The sequence below is a fragment of the Cygnus olor genome, chromosome Z (assembly GCF_009769625.2).
Source record: "Cygnus olor isolate bCygOlo1 chromosome Z, bCygOlo1.pri.v2, whole genome shotgun sequence".
Taxonomy (NCBI): Eukaryota; Metazoa; Chordata; class Aves; order Anseriformes; family Anatidae; genus Cygnus; species Cygnus olor.
Genome location: NC_049198.1, coordinates 14749524 through 14772928, shown reverse-complemented (window position 1 = coordinate 14772928; position 23405 = coordinate 14749524). Strand labels below are relative to the sequence as shown.

At 43.4% G+C, this 23405-nt stretch overlaps 1 protein-coding gene across 1 annotated transcript in view; it reads left to right on the top strand.

Annotated features, from left to right (window-relative positions):
- PLCXD3 (phosphatidylinositol specific phospholipase C X domain containing 3) overlaps window positions 1-12775 on the top strand; it is a 90883-nt gene extending 78108 nt beyond the window's left edge. Inside the window, exon 3 of the mRNA XM_040540085.1 lies at window positions 6247-12775. Coding sequence (XP_040396019.1) covers window positions 6247-6403 — 157 coding nt within the window. The 3' untranslated portion in view covers window positions 6404-12775. The remainder of the gene's footprint in view (window positions 1-6246) is intronic.
- Window positions 12776-23405: the final 10630 nt, after the last annotated feature.

Genomic DNA, 23405 nt, shown 5'->3' with positions numbered 1-23405 from the left:
CTGATCACCGTCTGTCCCACCAGGCCTCTACATGTCATGGCTGTCCACGTCACTTCTGTGCCCTGTTCTTCTGCTTCAGGAATGTGAGGGCAGCAGGCTCTAAGTGCAAATAAATGATGTATCGTACATATTTCCTCAGGACAGAAGATTTTTTTGCAAAGATTGCCGGTTGCTGTGCACAGTCAGAGCTGGGTGACATGCCAGTTCCTTCCCCAGAGCAGCCTTCCCACGGTGGCTCAATTCTCCATCCTATGGTTTGCTTCTCCACACTGCTGGTACCACCAGCCCTACCCCAGTGCCAGGGGACAGAATGAAGGAGTCAACACCAGGTGCTGGTTGGTGAGGCAGCGCTGTATGGACCTGCAGGAGTGCCCTGTCTGGCTAGCCCACACAGAGGTTGGTGGAGCTGCAGTGCTGTGAAAGCATTGCATGAGTTACTGCAACAAAAGGTGGATGCTACTCTCTTCCTCCTCTCTAAGGCTTTGCCGAACAATGTGCCTTCCTTCCTGCATGGCTTGAGGCTAAGGCAAGCAGCACCCTTTCGTGTCCTTTGTTCAGAGTTTTACAGTGGCTTTTGCAACCCCAGAAGTTAGATACTTTTCCTTCTGAAACTTTTCACTCTGCCATTGAGGGCTGAGTTTCACAGCTGTGGGACACAACAGGCTTACATATGTTTTAAAGGGCTGACAGCATTCTGTATATTCAGGTTTTCCTGCTACCTGGCTCTTAGTTTGTAACATGTTAATGTATGACTTTCCATCCTGTGTGCACTTCAGAGCATTTATTCACAGGGCTGAAGTCTCACAACACATGGGTTCACAAGGGGAAGGTCTGGCTTAACAAACTTAATTTCCTTTTATGTCAAGGTCCTCCATCTGGTTGATCACCATCCATCTGGTTTCAGGTGGAAACAGTTAGAGACTTGCTGCTCCACCTGGACTGTCACAAATCCATGGGGCCAGATGGGATCCACCCAAGGATGATGAGGGAGCTGGTGAATGTGATTGCTGAGCCGCTTTCTATCATTTATCAGCTGTCATGGTCAACTGGAGAGGTCCCAGATGACTGGAGACTTGCTATGTGATGCCCATCTGTAACAAGGGTTGCAAGGAGGACCCGGGAAATTACAGGCCTGTCAGCCTAACCTCAGTGCCAGAAAAGGTGATGGAACAGGTCATCCTGAATGCAATCACACAGCATTGGTGGGACAACTGGGGGATCAAGCCTAGTCAGCAAGGGTTCATGAAAGGCAAGTCCTACCTGACCAACCTCGTCTTCTTCTCTCAACGGGAGACCTGCGGTGGATGAGGGAAAGGCTGTTGATGTAGTCTACTTAGACTTCAGCAAGGCCTTTGACATGGTCTCCTATAGTATTCTCCCTGAGAAGCTGACAGCCTGTGACTTGAACAGATACACTCTTTGCTTGGTTAAAAACTGGCTGGACAGCCAGGCCCAGAGAATGGTAGTGAACGGAGAGAAATCCAGCTGACGACCAGTCATTGAGGGACATTGAGGCCCTAGAGTGTGTCCAGAGAAGGGCTACGAAGCTGGTGAAGGGTCTGCAACACAAGTCCTGTGAGGAGCGGCTGAGGGAACTGGGGTTGTTTAGTATGGAGAAGAGGAGACTCAGGAGAAACCGTATTGCTCTCACAACTACCTGGAAGGAAGGTGTGGGGAGCTGGGGGTCAGCCTCTTCTCACAGATAATTAGTGATAGGACTAGAGGGAATGGCCTCAAGTTGCGCCAGGAGAGATGCAGATTGGAAATGAGGAGACATTTCTTCTCAGAAAGAGCAGTCAGGCCTTGGAACGGGTTGCCCAGGGAGGTGGTGGAGTCACCATCCCTGGGGATGTTCAAGGAAAGGTTGGACATGGTGCTTAGGGACGTGATTTAGTGGGTGATATTGGTGGTAGGTTGATGGTTGGACCAGGTGATCCTGGAGGTCTCTTCCAACCTTAATGTTTCTATGATTCTATGACCAAGAGAAGCCAGTTGATGTAATCTTTTTGCATTTCAGCAGTTTTCAAAACTGTTTCTCACAGAGTCCTTCTGGACAAAATGTCCAGCATGCAGCTAGACAAAATGTCTAGCATACAGCTGGACAAATACATAATGCAATGGGTGAACAACTGGCCGATGGATTGGACTCACAGGGTTCTAGTAAATGGGGTTACATCAGGCCGGTGGACAGTCACCAGCGGGGTTCCACAGGGCTCCATTTTGGGTCCAGTTCTCTTCAATGTTTTCATTGACTTGGATGCAGGATTTGAAGGTATACTGAGTAAGTTTGCAGATGATACAAAATTGGGAGGCGCTATTGACTCCCTCGAGGGTGCAGAGGCCTTGCAGAGAGATCTTGACAAATGAGAGGGCTGGGCAATCACCAACAATGTGAAGTTTAACAAGAGCAAGTGCCAGATTCTGCACCTGGGATGTGGCAAACCTGGCTATGTGTACAGAGTGAGGGATGAGAGGCTGGAGAGAAACCCCACAGAAAGGGATCTGTTTTTGGTTGATAGCAAGTTGAATGTGAGCCAATATTGTGCCCTGGCAGCCAGGAGGGCCAACCATACCCTGGAGTGCATCAAGCACAGCATTGCTAGCCCGTCAAGGGAAGGGATTGTCCTGCTCTTCCTCTGCTCTGTGCTGGTGTGGCCTCACCTCCAGCCTCACTGTGTGCAGTTTGAGGCACCGCAATATAAGAAGGACATAAAACTATCAGATAGCATCCAAAGGAGGGCTACAAAAATGGTGAAGGGTGAAGAGGGGAAGATGTAATGGGGAAAGCTGAAGTCCCTGGATTTGTTCAGCCCAGAGCAGAGCAGGCTGAGGGGAGGCCTCACGGCGGCCTGCAGCTCCCTCACGAGGGGAGCGGAGGGACAGGCGCTGAGCTCTGCTCTCTGGGGACAGCGACAGGACCCAAGGGAACGGCATGGAGCTGGGACAGGGGAGGGTCAGGCTGGGTGTTAGGGAAAGGTTCTGCACCCAGAGGGTGGTCGGGCACTGGGACAGGCTCCTCAGGGCAGTGGTCACAGCACCGAGCTGCTGGAGTTCAAGAAGCGTTTCAACAACACTCTCAGACAAACGGTCTGATTTTTTGGTGGTCCTATATGGAGCCAGGAGTGGGAATCGGTGATCCTTCAGGGTCCCTTCCAACTTGGGATATTCTGTGATTCTGTGATTAACTTCTGAAGCTCACACTGCATCCGTTGCAGCAAAGTCAGCTGAGGTATGGGAGGGTGAGGAGAATGAGAATTGCCCTGTACTGTAAGGAGAGTTGGGGCCTGTCCTGCCTGTAGTTTCAACATTGACATCACTGGCACTGCTACCAACATCAACCTGTTTGATTATTATGAGAACTAGTTGCACTAGCGCAGTGCAGGTTGTAGAGTGTGCCGAGACCACTGCAGTTAGTGGAATTATTTTTGCCGAGAAGTAGAGATGCCTAACCTTGAGTATCTACAATTGCAGCCCATGCTGATGTGACTGGACTGTTCCCAGCCCTTACAGGGTCAGGATCAGAACCTTTGTTGACAGGTCCCCACTGAGACCCTGAAACACAGACAGCAACAGCCTCCAGAAGTATCATAAGAGAGCCAGGATCTGCTTAACACAGAGTGGTGCTGTCAAGGTTGGTCTGCAGGCTGAGAGGCTTGCATATCCTCATGCACAAAATCATTTTTATCAAGATTGCAAGAATTTCCATTAAGACCATGGTACACACTGGGTTTCTGTGAACGCAATCACGTAGGTGGCTGCCACGCAGCATGGTTTGTGTTCCTCTTACTAAAACCCTTAATGAGAACAATTACTAGTTTGAGGCATGCAGAGACTGGAAATTACAAGGAAGGGTGAACAAGGTTTGTGCTGCTATCACAAAGACACCCTGAGGAATGTTAAAGCAGGCTTATTCTAATAATTACTGTGAGCATGTGAGATATTTGTACTGCAGCTGAGCAATGCGTGGTTTCTTACAGTCAGTGATCTAGATCCACTTTCAAGATGGCACTGTGGGAGGAAGATGGGAAAATGTATGTGTTTTTCTGTGAATTTCTGTCACAAGCAGAGTTGCATAGACCAAATCCTTAAGGTCAGTAGAATCTTTTGTTCAGGTATATGTTTTTCAGGGTTGTGTTCTTTGACTTTGCTATGCAAAGAAGCTTTTTATTGGATAATCTGATTCACTTTTTGTCTTACCTTTGAACACTTGTCAGTCTCTTGAACAAAAGATTTCTATGACTTTATGTAACAAATCATGTATGGACAAAGGGTCATGCAACTGAGTTTTATTTGAGATATCAGTAAAATTTAAACAACCCATTTTTACAACCAAGCCTATTTGGAGATGAAATGGCAGGGCAAACTGAGTTTAAAATAAAACACTATTTAAAGGAACATGACTGTCTATTAAAGACTGAATTAACAACAACACAATAGGAAAAATTAAAAAGTATTTCAGGGTATGTGACTGAGCATGTAGACAGGAAGCACAATGGTCTCAAGGCAGAATTACATATCAGAACCAGATTCAGAACAAATAAAGGACACCAAAAGAAGGTACTCATGCCTCAAGGAAGACTAATATGCCAAAGGTATCAACATATGCAGAAGGAAGAAAAAATCTGTGCCTGCCTGCACTCTCTCAGTTCACCTTTAAACCTGCAATTCCTTGAGCTTCAAAAGGCAGATATTAAAGACAAAGGCAGCATGCTGCCATCTTAGATGTGCAGCCTCATGTCTTCCTTCAGTGTTCAGCAATGTCACTTGCATGTGAAGATGTGGTGGAGTTTTCAGCTGCTCTGGGTATCTGTTTTGCAGAATCACAGAATGGTTGAGGTTGGAAGGTGTCTCTAGAGGTTGTGTGGTCCAGTCCCCCAGCTCAAGGCCACCTAAAGCCGGTTGTCCAGGGCCTGGGCCTTATGAAGATCTCCAAGGAGGGAGACTTAATTGGTTTTGTGGTCCCAGCCATTTTGCTGAGTTCCAGAGTTTCTGATGATTCATGGACCTTTTCAAACAGCCCAGGCACTGCAGAATATATAACACCACACCTGTGTCTGTTACTATTCCAGTGAGTGCAACTTTCCAGGATTGCATAAATCTATAGATACTGATTTTTTTATTTTTATTTTTTTTACAGTAGAGTGCTTAAGCTCAGTTTTATGAGCTGGTGCATATATATGCCTGTGCTTCAGTTGTAATGAATCAGTGTGTGAAATAAAATGCTTTACTAGTCCTAGACATATGTCTTACAATGGATTTAAGCATATGGACAGATGTTTTGCTGAAGCTAAACCTTTGTGTTGGGCGTTCACCTGTAAAATCATAGGTAATTGTAACCTTTCTTTTTTTTTAATATTTTTTTAAGACTGATTCTGGCCAGTCACAAATAAAATCTGTGTCTGCTAATAGTTCCAATGGTCAATTACACTTTTTTTGAAAAATCTGTACCATATTTTGTGTGACTTGTTAACTTCTGTCTTACGAACATTGGATCTTATTTCTTGACTTAGGGAGTCCTTTGTTTTCCCATATATATTTGTAGTGATCACCAGTTTATATTTTCATGGTATCAGAAAGATTTCTTTACATTCACCAACCCAGTTAGGGAGATGTCTTTTATACCCCAGTGTCCCAGCACTAGGGGTCTCACATAATAAAAATATGCTGTTTTTAAAAAGAGTGAATATGACTGTAGTGCTTTTTATTTCAGTTATTAATCACTTGTATATGACAAAATGTAATTATGGCAGGGATATTAATATTAGGAAAGAAAGAGTATTGAGGATATGCTGTACTTACACTGTAGAAATCATGGTTGTTTTGTGTCCCCAAATATAATATTTTCAGTATTTCTTTGAACATGTCAAATGTGCTTTGCAAGTGGCTTGAGTCCTCTGTTGTTTCTTTTTCCATAAACAATTCCCATGGAGTCATATGGCCATATGATACTGAAAAGGTGTCTAGTCCATTCCTGTGCCCCTAGGCAAGATCAGTAATCACTGTGAGCCTGTATAACCTTGCTTTTATTCTTTTCTACTGAGAAGTTGAATACAATAAACATAATATTTCCACAGAGAATAAAAAAGAGTAGGGTTTTCAAAAAGCCTGAGCAGTAACCCTTGTCCTTTCTCATGTGCTTCCCTTAGAAACAAAGTAAGATCAACGGGAGTCACTGCTAATAAATCCTGTCTTGATGTATTTCTCTCACTGCTTTATGAGTAATTATTGTTCCTGTTTTCTCCTTAGGGCTCTTCCTGCAATGATGCAGTGGGTCCGAACTCAGAAACCAGGAGAAAGTGGTGTGAATATTATCACTGCAGATTTTGTAGAACTCGGTGACTTTATCAGCACAGTCATAAAGCTCAACTATGCCCTGGATGAAGGTGAAGATGACACTACTTGATAGTGTTCTAATATGTTTGCTGTTGCATTATTTAGAATTAAAAAAAAAAAAAAAAAAAAAAAAAAAAATTGCATTTTAAAAGAATTATCTCATAAAACGCTGATCTTCCTATAACACTCTCTGAGGTGTTTAGGGCTCTAGTGGGTGGGCATAAGGGAAGTGTTTTAATCAGTTATGATCATTTTTTTACATTTGTGTTTCATGTGAAGAGCAAAACTAACCATGTTTACAGTGTTTGATAAAAGAAGGCCATTTACATGTTTTCTGTGAGGTACCAAATGTGATTCATGTGTCTTCTATGGTTATGAACAGTGCCAAGAAATGTGCTGCTTTCAGTGCAGTGGGATGTGTGTTTCCCTTTGTCTGCCCACAGCAGGATTCCCGAAGGTGTGAACAATACACCAGAGGACTAAGGACAGTATATCTGTCCCTAAAATTTTAAGCCGCTACACTTCATCTGTTAGGTGATTTAATGGATTCTATTTATCAGTGAGCTACAGGTTTAAATGCCTTTGTGAAGTAAATACGAAGTCATGCCTCCAACGCACTCATAGTCAGTGGACAGTAAACATGATGCATTATGTAGCTTGCACAAAGCACAGACTAAATCTTGCTTGCTTTTCATTCTTGAAATGGGGTTTTCCAGTGTTTTTGCCCTAGGTAAAGTCAGCACTTATATAGTGCTAGCCTAACTCTGTACTAGCGCTGCCAGTGTGTATTTTCCATGGCTTTAGCGGGAGCAAAGTTAGGCCAGCTTGGAGCACCGCTCCTTCCCAGCACTAATCTCATGTAGGAGTCTGATCTGACATCCATTGAATTTAATAGGGAGATTTCCTGTGTTTATCATGGAATGAGCATGGGATCAGTAAACTGTGTGTACTGTAAGGTGGGCAGAGTTTTGTCCCATAGTCGAAATAGTCTTTCTGTAGGTTTAAATCTACTCTTCAAAAAATGTAGGTGCAGTTTGAGCTTCTCTTTAGGGCTGTTGTAAACACAACACTTCTCTGCTGATTACAAAAAACAAAAACAGTGCCAGTTTCATCAGTGAAAAACTGCTATACTACAGTGTAGTAGTTCAATATCTGGCTAAAAACATTATGCTATAGTCCTTACTTTGTTTGCGGGAAATAATACAGCATAACACAAAATTGAAAGTCTACTGAATGGCACTGTTCTAGTAGCAGAACCTCTATCACCCTACTTTTAATGAAGCGTATAAAACTCAGTTATATGGAAAATTTAGTGAATTATAAAATAAAAGAAGAGCATTGCGAGTGTATGACACCAAATTCGATACCATCAATCGTACGTCCTACATCCATCAATGCATATGCACACAACTTTGGAAAGCAAAACATTTTGTTTGTGCAAACCAATAGATGCTATACAAGGAAAATTCTCTTTGAAATGTTGCTTTATACGATAAGACTAATGTCAAGTTTCCATTGATATTACTAGAACTTTCCATTGAGTAAGAAGAGAGAATGGCTTCATAGGGTCTTTTGCTATTTTCTGTCAGATGGTAAGGGCTGCAATCTACCATCAGATTTTATTTATTAAAAAAATGGTCTCATCAAACAGGTGGGTTATAGGAGGTTTGTTGGTTGGTTATGTTTATGTTTTTATTTTTATTTTTGTTTTGTTTTATTTTAAAGAAGTGGAATAAAATGAACACTTGCTGCTATTTTGTACTGAGAGGGTGCCTTGGAAAAAGTGTGTGTGTGTGTATTGTAGAGAAACATTTAAGTGCATCTGTACAATAAAGACACGTTTTAAATGTATGTATATGATACAAAGACATCCATGCACACTTGCACAGTGATGATCTGGCTTCTGGACAGGAGTGTTATAAATTTGCCTGAAGAAAACTGCAGGTGTTATGAAGTTATGATGCCTCCTTCTGTAGCATGGATTATGCTGTAGTATGGATTATGACTGTAAAACTCATCCTTAGTAAAATCTGTGATCTAAGCCAGTTAGTATTTTTATAGCATTAAAATTTAACCCAAACTGATCCAAAAATTTACCAAGAGCTACAGCCCATCTTTGCATTGAACAAGGAAGGGGTAGGACTTGGTGCTTTCACCCATGACTAAGCATGATGTGGGGGTGGGTAGATGCACTTTGTTTTCAATCTTCACAGGCTTGCCAAACAAAATTAATGTAACGGACACATAAAATGAAACATGTGCATGTGTTCTTGAACCCTGTGCAATCTGAAATCTTGTGGATTTTGCACAGTTTGTGAAGCATTACCTTTTCTTCTTTGTGGGATGAAAATGTTAGCTAATTTATTGGAGATGTGGTGTGAAATGTTCTTTTCATTCTTCTGTTTCACTTCATTATTTGCTTCCAGATTCTTTCTGTCATTCTTTAGCTACTTAAAGTATAGTTCAAGCATTTAAACTATCCTTTTAATATATTAAAATAATCTGAATCTTTAGGTGGAACAAAAAAAAATAGGTTTCATCTTTTGGATACTGACTGAAATTCTGTTAGATTGAGAGCACCAACACCGAGTTCCTCCTGGGACCCCTGGCTCAAACACATGCCAGACACACCAGGCTTTTTGCTTACTCAAAGGTGTACTCGAAGCAAATGTTCTGCTTATTGAAGAAGAAGTGTGTGTATGTGTGTGTGTGCGCACCTGTATATATGAATAAATATAGAGCTATATCATATCTTGAGCTTACTAGTGTTGTTATGAAATATTTGCTTAGCATCAGTTGTATTCTAATTGTCATTTGGGTGCTGGAAAATAAAAGCAAAGCAAAAAAACAAAACAAAACAAAAAAAAACCAACAATCCTCTGACAAGGATAATAGACAAATCACATAGTTTCTCCATTAATGGGGGAAAATGTTGAATTTTGGTCAAAAATTGTTTTCATTTAGCTGTCCATCTCCTTTATATTGGAGAAGCACAGCACTTTATGAAAGGGGACAGGTAAACAAGCTTGCCTTAATTACTAAAATAAAATAAAAAAGGGGAGCATGCTATCCACACTTTTCTGGTGATTTCATATGTGAGGCACCAAAACTTTATTTGGACTGTCCTGATGGGGATACACTCCCAGTTGATAACAATTTGGGAGATTTCACCAGAAAAGAACAAGCCAGAAAGGACTATGCAACACAACTGGACCACTGTAGAGCCCCGTGTTGCCATTCATATGCAGCTAGAACTTTTTGATTTCAACCACAAAATGCTTGCAGAAGGACTGCAGGGTTGGTTCAGACTAATTGTCTGACGTGATTCATTTGGGAGGCTTCTACCCGAACCCGTGCATTCTGGGCACTCCTGCATGGGAAGTCAGATGACTGTAATCAGCCGATCAGAGTAAAAATACCTGTCTACACTATTGATCTTCATGAACATCTGTTTATTCAAACTGTAATGTTGTTCTCTGTCAAAACATTTTTATCTTACTGTGTATCTTTCTCTTCCCACTACGTTCATGTTACACGCATGAAGCAGTATTGCTTTTCAACCTTTTCATGGGATTACTCACCCTCTCGTTCAGTTTTGCTTGAAAAATTACACCTGCCTCGCACAACACAAGCTGAAAGGAGCGGTTTCTTCGCTGGTGTAAATCTACGTGGCTCCTTCTTTCAGTTTGTGCAAGCTGAGGATCTCTTTGTCCAGTGCTGACCCAGCTCCTGTCAATGTGAACCCATATAGCAGCTGGTTCATGAGCCTGAGTCCTGCCTTGTGCAAAGAGGTGTAAGGTCAGAACCAGACCGAAGGAGCCTAGTTTTAAAATCAGTGGGCTATCTACATTCATTTGCTTAACAGCATTTGCTTATCTACATTCATTTGGTTAACAGCAAATGTTACAACAGGTTATGTTACTAGTTTTGTAAGTTGTGCCATTTCAAGCCATTCTTTTAAACATATATGTGTGTGTATATATATATGCATATGTGTGTGAGAGAATGTACAATTCTGTATGCTGGGCTAAGTCCTTCTGTCATACTGATACAAATCCAGACCATTTCTACTAACTTCAAAACATTTACTAACATTTTACCCTGGGATGAGAGGGAACAGATAGTCAGTGTGTAGTAAGTATATGCTGTGTTGCAAAGGAAATTAAAAATGTGGAGGTCAATTCCACAATATTGAAAAAGTGGAGCGCCCTGAAAACATAGCTCCAGTGCTGTTTATGCTGAATATAGTATATGGAGCACTAGGTATTAGCAGCTAAGTAGACTATTTGGTGATTTCAAGAGTTCAGTTAACACCATTTCAAACTTCTAAACTCCTTTTCAGTGAAGTAAAAGCTAATAGTGTGTATGATGTATTTGCCATATCTCAGTGGTAGCTTCTGTGTTACATACAGTCAACATTGTTCTGAATCGTATATGTTTACCCAATGATGAGGTTAAAATATGCTGTATAGTATGTGCAATGTATTGATTACAAGTATGTTGGAGTTCAGTGATCTATTTAGTTCTTACTGTGCTGCTGTTTTGTAGGTATGTGTGTATATGGGAGTATGGATTGTCTACAATGTACAAGGAAATAATTAATCCTAAAGGAAAAGGGCAGTTATGTAACCTGCCTTAATGCATTCACATAATCTTGTTTAAGTCCCATAATTACAAGTTCTGATTTCAGATGTTAGTGAGGATTGTCTGTAGGGCTGACTCCCTCACTTCTCTGCATTAAGGAGTTAAACTTGAAGTTACCCGGAGCTCACGTACATATTAAGAAATAAAGAATAGCATGCTTGCACGACCTTGATTGTACATGCTGTCAAAGATCTGGTTTCCTATGTGGTACAGAGCAAATCACTTCTGTGCACACACAGCTCCTGTTGATGCCAGCAGGAATTGTGTTTATAAAACTGAAGGGCCTAAAATTCCTCTTCTGGTATACAGTCATGATGCTGAGGTCGTGGTACCCTGGCTCTGTGGAATTGCCTGAATGCTATGCAATACTGCTCATGTCCCGTGTTGGAACATAGCTCTAAGTTTGCAGTAAGAGTTCTGAACTCTGCTCCAACCCAGGTTGGATTGTTCAGGTCCTTACATAAAAAGGTTGAATGTCTGAGGCTGAGCAGCCTGGCCTGGCATGCCCACATACAGCATTCTGCTTTCAGGAGCCTTGGCAGCTTAAATTAAGATGTTTCTAATAATTTCCTGGAGGCTAGCAAGACCTACTACTCTTCTTGGGAAGGGGAATATTAAATCTGTCCATTGCCCACAGATATGACTCCCTTACCATTCCCGCAGCTAGATCTAGCTCTCCTTTCATTTTTTCTTGTGATGGATGCCTCTGATGTTAAGGGTGGTGCTGAAAGACATGCAGGACAGAGAGAGAGTCTGCCTTGTGCTCAGCTGGTTGGGCAGGAGAAGGCAGAGCGCTCTTGTTTGGTGTGAAGTCAGCTTCAGAAAGACCCACGTACGTGGTGATTGAGGGAGGGCAGAAGTCTGGCTGGAGACCCTCTTCTGTTATCTCTGTCTAGCTATAATACAACATCTTCCCAATTCTCTTTGTCTCAGCTCAGCACTCCTTATGCACTTCTGCATCCTCATCCCTGTAACCACCAGCTGTCAGCAGCACTGTGCACAAAGTGAGTGTTACAGGTTTGTCATCCTCGCTACACCATCACAATTCACACATTCTTACAAGGTGTTGAGTGTGGGGCTAAAAGACGGCAGCGTCCCACATCTCATGGTTTATCTGTACACTCCAGGTGATGTACATGTCTCCACTTAGATGGACCTCACCTTGGCTGATGAGAAGTCAGTTGTAAGCTTTCTCTCTCCAAAACAAAAACAGACTAGAAGATAAGCCATGGAGTATCTCCTAAGATGGGGATGCAGTTAGGCTTTTTTTCTGCAGTGGAATGGCAAGGACTAGTCTCTTTTCTTGGTTTTGGGTCCTGCCAAAATCAATTTGATCAGAAGAGATTCCTATGGCAGGTGAAATGTTTGGCACTGGCAGATCAGTTTTGCTGTGAAGCTGTGATCCTTAAAGCAAAATCCTGGGCTTCATGTATAATTATTATTACTGAAAATAAGAATACATGCTTAAAAATACAACTTTAAAAGAAGTAGCTGAGCGTGTCAGGACAGATTAAGTTTTTTCCTGCTTCAGTGAGAAGTATCTTTATAATCATGCAAGGTGATGATTAGGATGTTATTGCCACACTGCCTCCTGACGATGTTCAGGGTCTCTGTACAGAAGCCTTACTATTCCAAATGAGCATTAATGCATTTGAGTGACTTTCTCCGTTTCTGTGGGAAGGATGAATGTTTAACACTGAGGACATGGAGCTCCCTGTGTGTTGTGCCCACAAAGGTTCACAGAGCTGCACCTTCTCTTTTTAGGATCTATTTAATGGTACTTTAATAAATGTTGTGTTAAAAATGCATACAGTTCTGAATAGCAAATGTGAATTTTTATGAGAAGAATGTGTATTTAATGTAAAAAAAAAAAAAAAAAAAAAAACTATAAAATCCAGTTTCTTTGTATCCAGTGAAACATCTAATAAAGCTCTGGTACCTGTATTCTTGGTTTATGGGTTCTTTGCTCCCTTCAAGATGTTACAAGCTGGAGGCTTCTTAAATGCTGTTTCTAAGGCGGGCTGAAGTCAGACACTGAGCTTGGGCTGTGCAACCATGCCAGAGGCGTGCGTGGATGGACTGCCCCGTGAGGGCACCGCAGCGGGAGGACTGATTCCACCCCATTCAGGGGTCCCACACATGGCCACCACGGAGCTCTGGGATGGATTTGTGCCACAGGGACGCGGTAGGCTCTCTGGCACCTCTCCCACCCAGCAGGGCTCTCCAACATAGGTTTGCCTCAACCACCAAACCTGCAAATGTTAGTGTCCCATGGCCCCCCTGGGGAGGGTGCCAGCCACCAAGGCAAGCCCAGACGGCCTGGAGGTGCAGGTGGAGCAGGCACTTCCTCATGCCTGGCTGGAGGACGTGCCGGCCAGAAGGTGAGCTGCCTCCACTTCTCCTCGGTGACTCGTGTGGGGTTTGGGGACCTGCTTCATGGAGGGGGACGCGGGTGACCCTGCACCAAGAGCTCACTGCGCCCAGGAGCACAGAGAACATGGCTGGGCTTTGCAGTGTCCTGCTATGGTGGCACTCTCTTTGTCCACTGTATCCTGCTGTTGCAATAGCCACTTTACGCCCAAAACGGGGTGTCTCTGTCCTGGCTCATACAGTGGTGTGATGATGCACAGAACACAGCCAGCTGAGAAGATGCTGGTGCCTTTAAGGAGGCGTTTGCAATGCTAAGTGAAGCAAGTGAAGCAGGTATTTACTAAATGATTCTGATTCCAGAAAGTAATTGCACATTGTGCCACTGGATCTGGGGGAAAAAAAAAAAAAAAAAAAAAAAAAAAGGGGCTACCCATAGAAGTTTTTAACATGATAAGCGAGTTCAATTAAAATGCAACTATTCTCTTGAAAGATCAATTTTAAATAGATTTTATGTAAATAAGCAGTTTGTGGGCACAGTGTACAGTGTATGTGAAAAATAGGACCTCCACATTTTTGGCCTAGCTTCTTGCTTCTTAGTGACCTAGCTGTAGTTTCTTGCATTTTTTATTTATTTCTGTTTTTCACCCAGCAACTGGGAGATTCCTGAGGAAAAAATAATTGCAACGTAAGTGTATTGATTGAAATAAAAGTAACTTAAATAACTGGTCTTAACCAAGTTTAAATCTTCAAGTACAAAACATTGATCTGAACAGTGAATTTTAGTCTTGTTTTGCCTTTTTGGTCAGTTTTTGTTTTTGATGACTGGTTAATCCTTATGTATAGCCAATAAGACCTGATTTAACAAGTAAGTGGAATAACACATTAGACTCGGTATGTCTTCACTAAATCGGAAGCTAAGCTATGCATGAACATAGCTAATCTATGCATGAACAAGTTTCTGTTTTAACATACATGAATTTATTCATTTTTGAGGTGTTTTTTCATGCTGCCTCCTAAAGATGACTACAGTGATTTATCATTTATAAAGTCTGTATAGCACTAATAAAATAAATAGAGCTAAATATGCTGGATACCAAAGAAAATCTGTATCAATACTGATATCTATGAAAGGTAATTAAAAAAAAAAAAAAAAGTTTTGTCTATAGTTAATGATTGAAATACTATTTTTTAATAATTACCAGATTTCCTTATTTTTTTAAGGGCCAAAAAGAACCCAAAACTTGCATGTACATTTTGTTCATAGATTAGCAGAAAAGGGAAACATTCTGGCTTTTAAGTCAATTTGAGAAAGCTAATTATTGAATTAAAGTGAAGAGAAGAAAGCTTACTGATCTCTGCTGCAGAGATCCCACAAGCCAAAAAGAGTTGGTCACTCCAGGAGGCTTTATTCCCGGGTACATAGCTGGTGGGGCTCATCCATTTCTTCTTTTTTTTTTAAAAAAAAAAAAAAAAAAGATCTGTTTCAGTGTTAGCAAAGTGCCAGTAATTTTACATTTACTAAGTAGTAAATGTAAGCTTTAACTTGGATCAGCATAAATCAGCACTTCTGTAGATTTTTAGTTTTTAAAACTCTTTTTAAAGTTATCCTTTTTATTTTTAGAAGTCATTTGCGTTAGTGAAACTGGGGTATAACACTCTGTACAACGCACATGCATTTTCTCAGGTGGGGTGAAATCTTAATGTTTCACAAAGCTTCCATTTCTCCTATAAAATGGTGGGAAGGGATACCCATTTTTCATATAACCACTAGCAGCTAGCAAACTTGACCAGGGCACCTGGACTAAAACCTGGAGCTCTTGGGAGACAGGGAGAATTTGGCTTGTGGGGATGGCAAACCTGCAGAAGGATCCGATCAGCTTGAAGCGACCCCAACACAGGAATGAAGGGCATAGGGTGGTTCCCCACGGGATATCCCAGGGGGCTGTGCTTTGTAATGAAAATGTATTTTGGGGAAATATATTTTGGGGAGAGTCAGTGAGAAGGTGGGAAAACCTAAGAGCAGCGGGAACTGAATCTGTAGGCATTGCATGGGAAGGGTCTGGGTTTGCCTCTTGGTAAAATGCAACAGTAAATGCTGCAGGTGGTTGGTCTTGCTGGGAAACGCAGATATAAATGTGGTATCTACACATACATATCCTATTTTCTTGTGCCTTTGCAGTTTGAGATGTCAAGAAATTGTCTTCCTTATTATCTAAATTGTTGTCTGACCAAACCGCTTCCCATTCCTGAGTAGCTGAACTGTCACATTTCTGAAACTTCTAAACAGCTTATAATGAAATCTGTGTAATTTGCAAAGAAGAACTGGAAATCACAAGCCGATGTGCATTTCAGATACGTCCAGCACAAAGAGGCTGAGACAGACAGAATAGGTCTCACCTTGAAGTACTAAAGCCCATGATTAGCCAGTTATGTGTCTTCTGGCTGTGCTCTTCTCGTAACTTAGAAAAAAAACCATGAAGCTCATCTTTCTGCTCATGTTGAAATCCAGGAGAAGGGTGTGTTGTGTTATATCATCCCAGTGCGGGCTCAGCTGTGGAGAGCTGGGACAGGGGCTGATGGCTCTGGAGGGTCTGAGGTGGGGCCCTGGGCCCATGGGAGGTGTCCCTGGGACATAAGCAGGTCTGTCCATGTTGTTGGTATACAGAAATACTTGAATAAATTATCTTCACAGTAAAGTGAAGGTTACCCCTGTTATTTAAACACTTCACATTACCCCAAATCTAAGCGAACTCCTTTTCCCTTGTCTGTTGATACCTCACATATCTATTACCCCATAAAATTCACCTCTGCTCTTCCTCCAGTTACAGCATTCAAAAGCACAAAGTGCAGGAAGTCAGAAAGAAACCAGTGTGATGGTTTCACTCTGCTGGGCAGCTGAGCTACACCACAATCCCTCTCTCACTCCCCCACCTCGAGGGAAAGGGGGAGAAAACATGGAAATCATATTTTGGGTTGAGAAAAGGACAGGGAGATCACTCAACAATTATTGTCATCAGCAAAACAGACTCAGCATAGGGAGACTAATGTAATTTATTACCTATCACTAACAGGGTAGAGCAGTGAGAACTAAAAGCAAAACAAAAATGCCTTCCCCCCATCCACGCTCTTCCACCTTCTCCCCCGAATGGCACAGGGGAATGGGCAATGGGGGCTGCAGTCAGTCCCTGACGCTTCATCTCCACCACTCCTTCACGCTCACTCCCTGCCCCTGCTCCACGCGGGGTCCTCCCACGGGATGCCGTCCTTCCCGAACTGAGCCTGCGGGGGCTGCCCACAGGCAGCAGCTCTTCAAGAACTGCTCCCACATGGCTCCGTACCACGGGGTCCATCCATCCCTAAGGAGCAAACTGCTCCAGCACGGGTCCCCCACATGTGGGCGGCAGCTCCCCCCAGACCCCCTGCTCCTGCGTGGGCTCCTCTCCACGGGCTGCAGCTCCGGCCCGGGGCCTGCTCCTGCGGGGGCTCTCCATGGGCCGCAGCCTCCTCCAGGCCACATCCACCTGCTCCACCGGGGGCTCCTCCACGGGCTGCAGCATGGAGATCTGCTCCATGTGGGACCCATGGGCTGCAGGGGGACAGCCTGCTCCACCAGGGGCCTCTCCACAGGCCGCAGGGGAACTGCTGCTGCGTGCCTGGAGCACCTCCTGCCCTTCTGCTGCACTGACCTTGGGGGGGTCTCTGCCAGGCTGGTTCTCACTCCTCACTCTCCCGGCTGCTGTTGCGCAGCATTTTTTTTTTTTCCCCTCTCTTCAATCTGCTCTCCCTAAGGCCCAGCCAGTATCACTTGCTAGCTCAGCTCTGGCCAGCAGTGGGTTGCTTACTGGAGCTGGCTCTGACCAGACATGGGGCAGCTGCCGGGCTCTACTCACAGAGGCCACCCCTGCAGCTCCTCTGCTACCGAAACCTTGCCATGTAAACCCAATGCAGGCATGCTGGATATACTTCTGCATGCTCAAGTCTTGTAATCATAGTATCATAGAATCTTGGAATGGCTTGGGTTGGAAGGGACCTTAAAGATCACCTAGTTCCAACCTCCATGCCATAGGCAGGGATGCCACCCACTAGATCAGGTTGGCCAAGGCCCCATCCAGCCTGGCCTTGAACACCTCCAGGGATGGGGCATCCACTCTTTTAGTGTAAGACCATTCTCCCTTGTCCTATCATTATCTACTTGAGTAAAGTCCCTCTCCATCCTTTTTATAAGCCCCCTTTAAGTACTGAAAGGCTGCGATGAGGTCTCCCTGGAGCCTTCTCTTCTCCAGGCTGAAGACTCCCAGCTCTCTCAGCCTGTCCTTGTAGGAGAGGTGCTCCAGCTCTCTGATCATCCTTGTGGCCCTCCTCTGGACCCATTCTAACAGCCCCACATCCTTTTTGTGCTGGGGGCCCCAGACCAGGACGCAGCACTCCAGGTGGGGCCTCACAAGGGCAGAGCAGAGGGGCACAATCCCCTCCCTCCACCTGCTGCCCACCCCTCTGTTGGTGCAGCCCAGGACGCAGTTGGCCTTCTGGGCTGCAGGCACACACTGCTGGCTCATGTCGAGCTTTTTGTCCACCAGAGCCCCCAAGTCCTTCCCTGCAGGGCTGCTCTCAGTGGGTTCTTCTGCCAGTCTGTGCTCATGTCTGAGATTGCCCCCACCCAGGTGCAGCACCTTGCACTTGGACTTGAACCTCATGCGGTTCACATGGGCCCACTTCTCCAGCCTGTCCAGGTCACTCTGGATGGCATCCCTTCATTCTGTTTTATTGACTGCATCACTCAGCTTGGTGTCATCTGCAAACTTGCTGAGGGTGCACTCAATCCCACTGTCTGTGTCATTGATGAAGATACCGAAAAGCACTGGTCCCAAGACATAGTATATAACCATATAGAGTGACTGCAAGCTCCCAAACTAGACAAGGAATTCTAATAACTCCGTTGCCATTGGCATGTTTGCCAGAATAAGTGTCTGACTTTATATTTGAACTGAAATATTTGCTATAATGCAATTAACATTGAGGACAGTGAATGGCTGTAGTTTATTCTCCAGGCTGTTGAGAAACGTGTGTTTGTTAATCTGTCTATCTTTCAGCCCCCTAATGACTGTTAGTTAGCATCAGCACTGAAACAAACTGTAAATAATGGAGCAATAAAATTAATTTACTTAGGTGGTTGAAAAAGAAAATCACAGTAGGGATCATGAGGATACAAATAGGAACAAACCGGAGCACATCATTGTGCACCGTATTCATGAAAGTCTCTCAAGTACTGAGTGCAGTTTGGTGACACCAACTTAAGGAGGATGTGGCAGCTCTTCAAAAGATTTGGAGAAGGACAACAAGGATGAGCAAAGTTATGGCTATCTTCCACATTAGGAAAGACTAAGTCGGGACTCTTCGGACTGGAAAAGAAGCTGATATGAGGCTGGCAGGGACCTATGGACATGGTTTAGAGATGGGACTCAGTAGGTCAGGGTGACAGTTGGACTTGATGATCTTGAAGGTCTTTTCCAACTTAGGTAATTCTAGGATTCTATGATTCTACAAAACCGTGAATGGCATGGAAAGTGCAGATAGCAGCTGGTGACCCAGAAGAATCAGGAGACATCACTTAAATCTTGCCAAAATCATGTTCAGAGCAAACAAACGGAGGTGAGCTCTCACACACTGTGTAGTTACACTGTGGCGCTCCTTGCCCCACGAGGCTGGGGTGCTTATGTTTTCACAAGCCCAAAAGGGGACTAGGCAGGTTCATGAAAAATATATTGAAAGTTACTAAATACACAGAAACTGGATTCACCTCAGGAAGTCCCTAATCTGTAAATGGTTAGGGGCAGGGAGGGTGCTTAGGAGCTGTTGTTTCATAACAGAAAGGAAAGTTGTTAATTTTGACTGGTAAAATCAGTGTAATCTTTCACACAAATCAAAATCCAATAGCACCTGTAGTTTGATAAACAGGAAAAAGTTAATTTATGTTATACTAATATGAAGGTAAACTCTTGCCTGGGTATCTCACCCTTGAGAACCCCACTGATTTGTTATCATAGAATAATTCAGGTTCCTCTATTTCCATGTTTAATCCTTCCTAATACCCTTGTTAGACAGGATGATCAGATGCTAAAAACATTATCTCGGGGGAAAAGATCCTGTTATGCCTTCATACATCTATTTGTTGTACTAATTTTCATAAAGCTGTCTCTGGCTATTCACCCAACATGCATTTGGGTAATAGTATTCTGTGGGCTAAAGATTTCTGCATATGATTTACAGCAAACTGGAGCACCAGGAGTAGTTTATTAGCTGTAGTCATGGCTTGTCACAGGGTCTGGTATCCAACTGGCTTGCATGCCTCATCTCCATAGTCCAATCTAACAAGTTATCATGTCTTCATGATGTGTGTTCAGTGAAATAAAGACCACAGCAGCCTTTTCCAGATGAAAAGCAAGATAGCACATTGAATGCTTTGGGATGATTAACTACACAGTTACACAAATAGGTAATCATACCCACAATTCATGGACTAGCACAGAATAGCAGTGCCCCGATTAATCAAACATTTTAGAGAGGAGTTTGTCATCTGCTTGAATTACTGTATTACTAAAGCCCTAATATGGTCAAATCAGGTGCTTTTTTGTAATATGAGGATTATTACTCAGTACATCTGTTTGTGCAGACAATGTACTCTGCAAGAAAATCAGGTAATCTGTATTCTCCTTACTGGAGCAGTAAAATGTGCAGGCCAAACTTGGCTGAACCTTGTTGTCTGTGTGCATAATCAGCCTGTGGGAAAGGGGGCAGGAGGTGGAACGTCTTCAGCAGTCACTTGCAAGAACTGGCAGCAGCACTGTAAGCAGCGACTACACAGCCTGAATGCTGGGATCTTTGCTTGGGTCTGGCAAAATCAAAGTTGAGAGTGTGAGTGAAGGGTTGGGGCATTTAGCTGCCTCCTCATTGAGGAGCCATACACATACCCTATTCTCACCAGCCTTGAGCCACACCAGGTTTGCCTTGCATGGGCTGCCAGATTCTCTCGGAGAATACTGGGGGAGACTGTGTCAAATGCCTTGCTGAAATCTAGGTAGACTACATCAACAGCCTTTCCCTCATCCATCATGCGGGTCACCTGGTCACAGAAGGAGATGAGGTTGGTCAGGCAGGACTTGCCTTCCATGAACCCATGCTGACGGCCTGTTCCCCTGGCTGTTCCGCACATGCTGTGTGATTGCACTCAAGATGATTTGTTCCATCACCTTCCCTGGCACCAAGGTCAAGCTGAGAGGCCTGCATTTACTGCTGGAAGAGAGCACAGACCACCCACACAGTCATTATGGAGTACTTAAGATATGAGAAATTCATGTATTTATTTGTAGTAAGTCATTAAGAGCTGGTGCTCTGGGCAATCCACCACTCTGTCCAGGAGCAAGCATGTCAGGTAGGACCTCGGCTTCCTAAGGGCTCAGATAAATACTTTTGGCTATGTAAAATTTGGCCGTAATTTATCCTGATGTTGACAAATTGTCTACTTAAAACCAGGGAAAGAAACAGCTGAAAACAAATGCAGCCCCAGCTTTCCTGGAGTCACACAAGAGGGGTAAGTTTGCTGGTGAAAGGAGCTGTTCCTGCTCTCAAATGTTTGTCATCTTCCCTTGTCGTTCTTTTTAATAAAGCTTGAGTCCTAAATTAGAGATTGCTAAAATGACTTGACAAAGAGAAATGTAAATTAATAATTTATGATGAAGCTGTTTTTCCATCTTTCAGAGCTGCTTTTTCTGAACGCTGAAAGTGTCAGTTGTGCAAAGGCTGCAGTTAACAAATACGTGTAAAGTGTGTTAATTTGCCTGTAATCATAATGTTTAACACAATAGAGCTCCAAGGAGCTTTTTCGCTGATGTTCTCTCTCGTCTACTTTCTTTGTGCAGCTATGATTAGATTTTGGATTAAAGAAATACAACTTTTAAAGTAAAAAAAAAAAAAAAGTAACTCAGTTTAAATGACCAAGTTGCCGATGTGAGAATTTTGGCATGTTATTAAATTAAATGCTCACCGAACCCCTTCCAATTTTAAGAAACTAAAAGGAACTTTTGAAAAAAAAAAAAAAAAAAGGTTAAATAACTTGGAGAACTGTTGTGCTGTAACTCTTAGTTACCTGGTGTTGTGCAGAGGCTAGAGACTTGGATAGGAAAGTCTCATGTCTCACCTCAAACCTAAGGTGGTCAATGCTTTCTGGGGAGGGAGGAGGGAAGAGGGTCCTTGGGTGGTGGCTGAGGTTGGTTGGTTGGGTTTTGGCTGTGAACTGAAACTGAAAGTGACATATACCTGTTACAATCCTCTTCAACAGCTGGTTAGAACCTGATTCAAAACCTGTTTGACTCCAGGTGGGATCCTTGCTGTCACATACAGCTGTCAGACCTGGCCAGAGCCCTGCACAGCACCCACCATGAGCTGGGTACCATCTCCTTGACTTCACAGAGATGGTGGGGCTGCACCACCACCAAGGTGTCACCACAGGCTGGGGGCTGGAGTGGCCCTCTTGAAAGCAGAGCCAACGAGGCCAGTGTAGGGGCCATGTGGTGTTATCCAAAGCATGTAGGTTGTGGAAACTGGGGCTGGAGTTTAACGCCTGCTCCTACCAGACCATCTCTTCCAGAGACCTGCTGCTGGCAGAAGGTGCTCTTTCTTTTTCTTTCTTTTTATTTTTCTTTTTCTTAGGCATAGTAGAAGGTAGTGGGATGGGGGACGGGGATGGGAACAGGACATAAAGCTGTTAACTGCTACTCTTAACCAGTGTTGTTTAATGCTAGTGTCCTGCAGCTCCTCTTAAAACCTTCGCTGCTTCGATTGGATCAGGTGAGAGTTGAACCTTTGTGGGAGCAGAACATTCATGTAACTTCTGGTCTTGTGCGTCTTGTGGGACCCAGTGCATGCACGGAAATAGTTTGTTGATAAATATAAATGTGATCTATTTACAGGTCTGCACAAGCTCTCTCTTACTTCAAAGCAAGTGGATTCAAGTGCTGTATGTGGTAAATATTGCAGCATTGATGTTCTGAGTGCTATTCTGATGCACTGAGAATTTATAATACTGAGTGCAAAACCCTTGCCAGTCTTTCCTAAAAGCCATTTAATTGACCTGGGCCAAACTACATTTGCAAAGATTTGCCAGTAAATCTGAATCTTTTTCTCCTCAAAGAAAAAAAGAAAGAGTGATTGTGCCTTGTAAACATCACATGTATGTGCATGTGTGAGCATTTGCATGTGAGCATGCATTTATGTGGGACAAAGGATGATTTTCAAAGAAGAATTGTCCTGTGCTTTTATATTTTACAAGATTGCCTACTGCTTTTGTTTGCTTGTTTATTTGTTTCCTTTTTGAATAGTTTGCTTCCTGCAAAGTGCTGTTTTGCAGCACAAAACTGCTAGTCTCTGCTTTGTTAGCCAAATATTTTGGGCAGGCTTTGTAAACCAGCAAAGCAAGGTACCTGCAGTGATGCACAGAGAGTTGGTGTGCAGCTCTTCTGTTCTCTTCTCATGGAGCCCTTTTACACTGCATTGAGTACTTCACTACCAAGGGATGTGCAAAACAGAGTATCTTGATTTGAGTCTGTACCCATACCCACCTAAAAACTGGCCAGGATGGAAGGGAATAAAAGGACTTGAGGACCTTTCTGTCTCTGTTTTTATGATTATAAGGAGTATGGGTAGCTTTGAAAGAGTAAAGAAGACAAAACATGTTTACATCCTCCTGGTCCTCATGTATCTTTTTCTCAAATTACTGCACAAACCCTGTGTGGGGGACAGTTCAGAGCACTTTGACCTTACAAATAGAAAACGCTTTTCCTTTCTGAGGAAAAAGTGGCGCTAGTTCTCCCTGTCTGTTACATGCATTTGAATCAGTGCAGCTGTTTGTTTGAAGGTCAGGTGCCATCTTTTCACATGGGATTGCCTTGTGCTTTGCCTCTCACAGCACCTCTGGTGTGAGGATGTGTCCAGGTTTTGCTCTGTTATGCCTGCTCTGAGTTTAATTGCTGCCCTCAGGGCTGGCCTGACATTCATACCTCTGC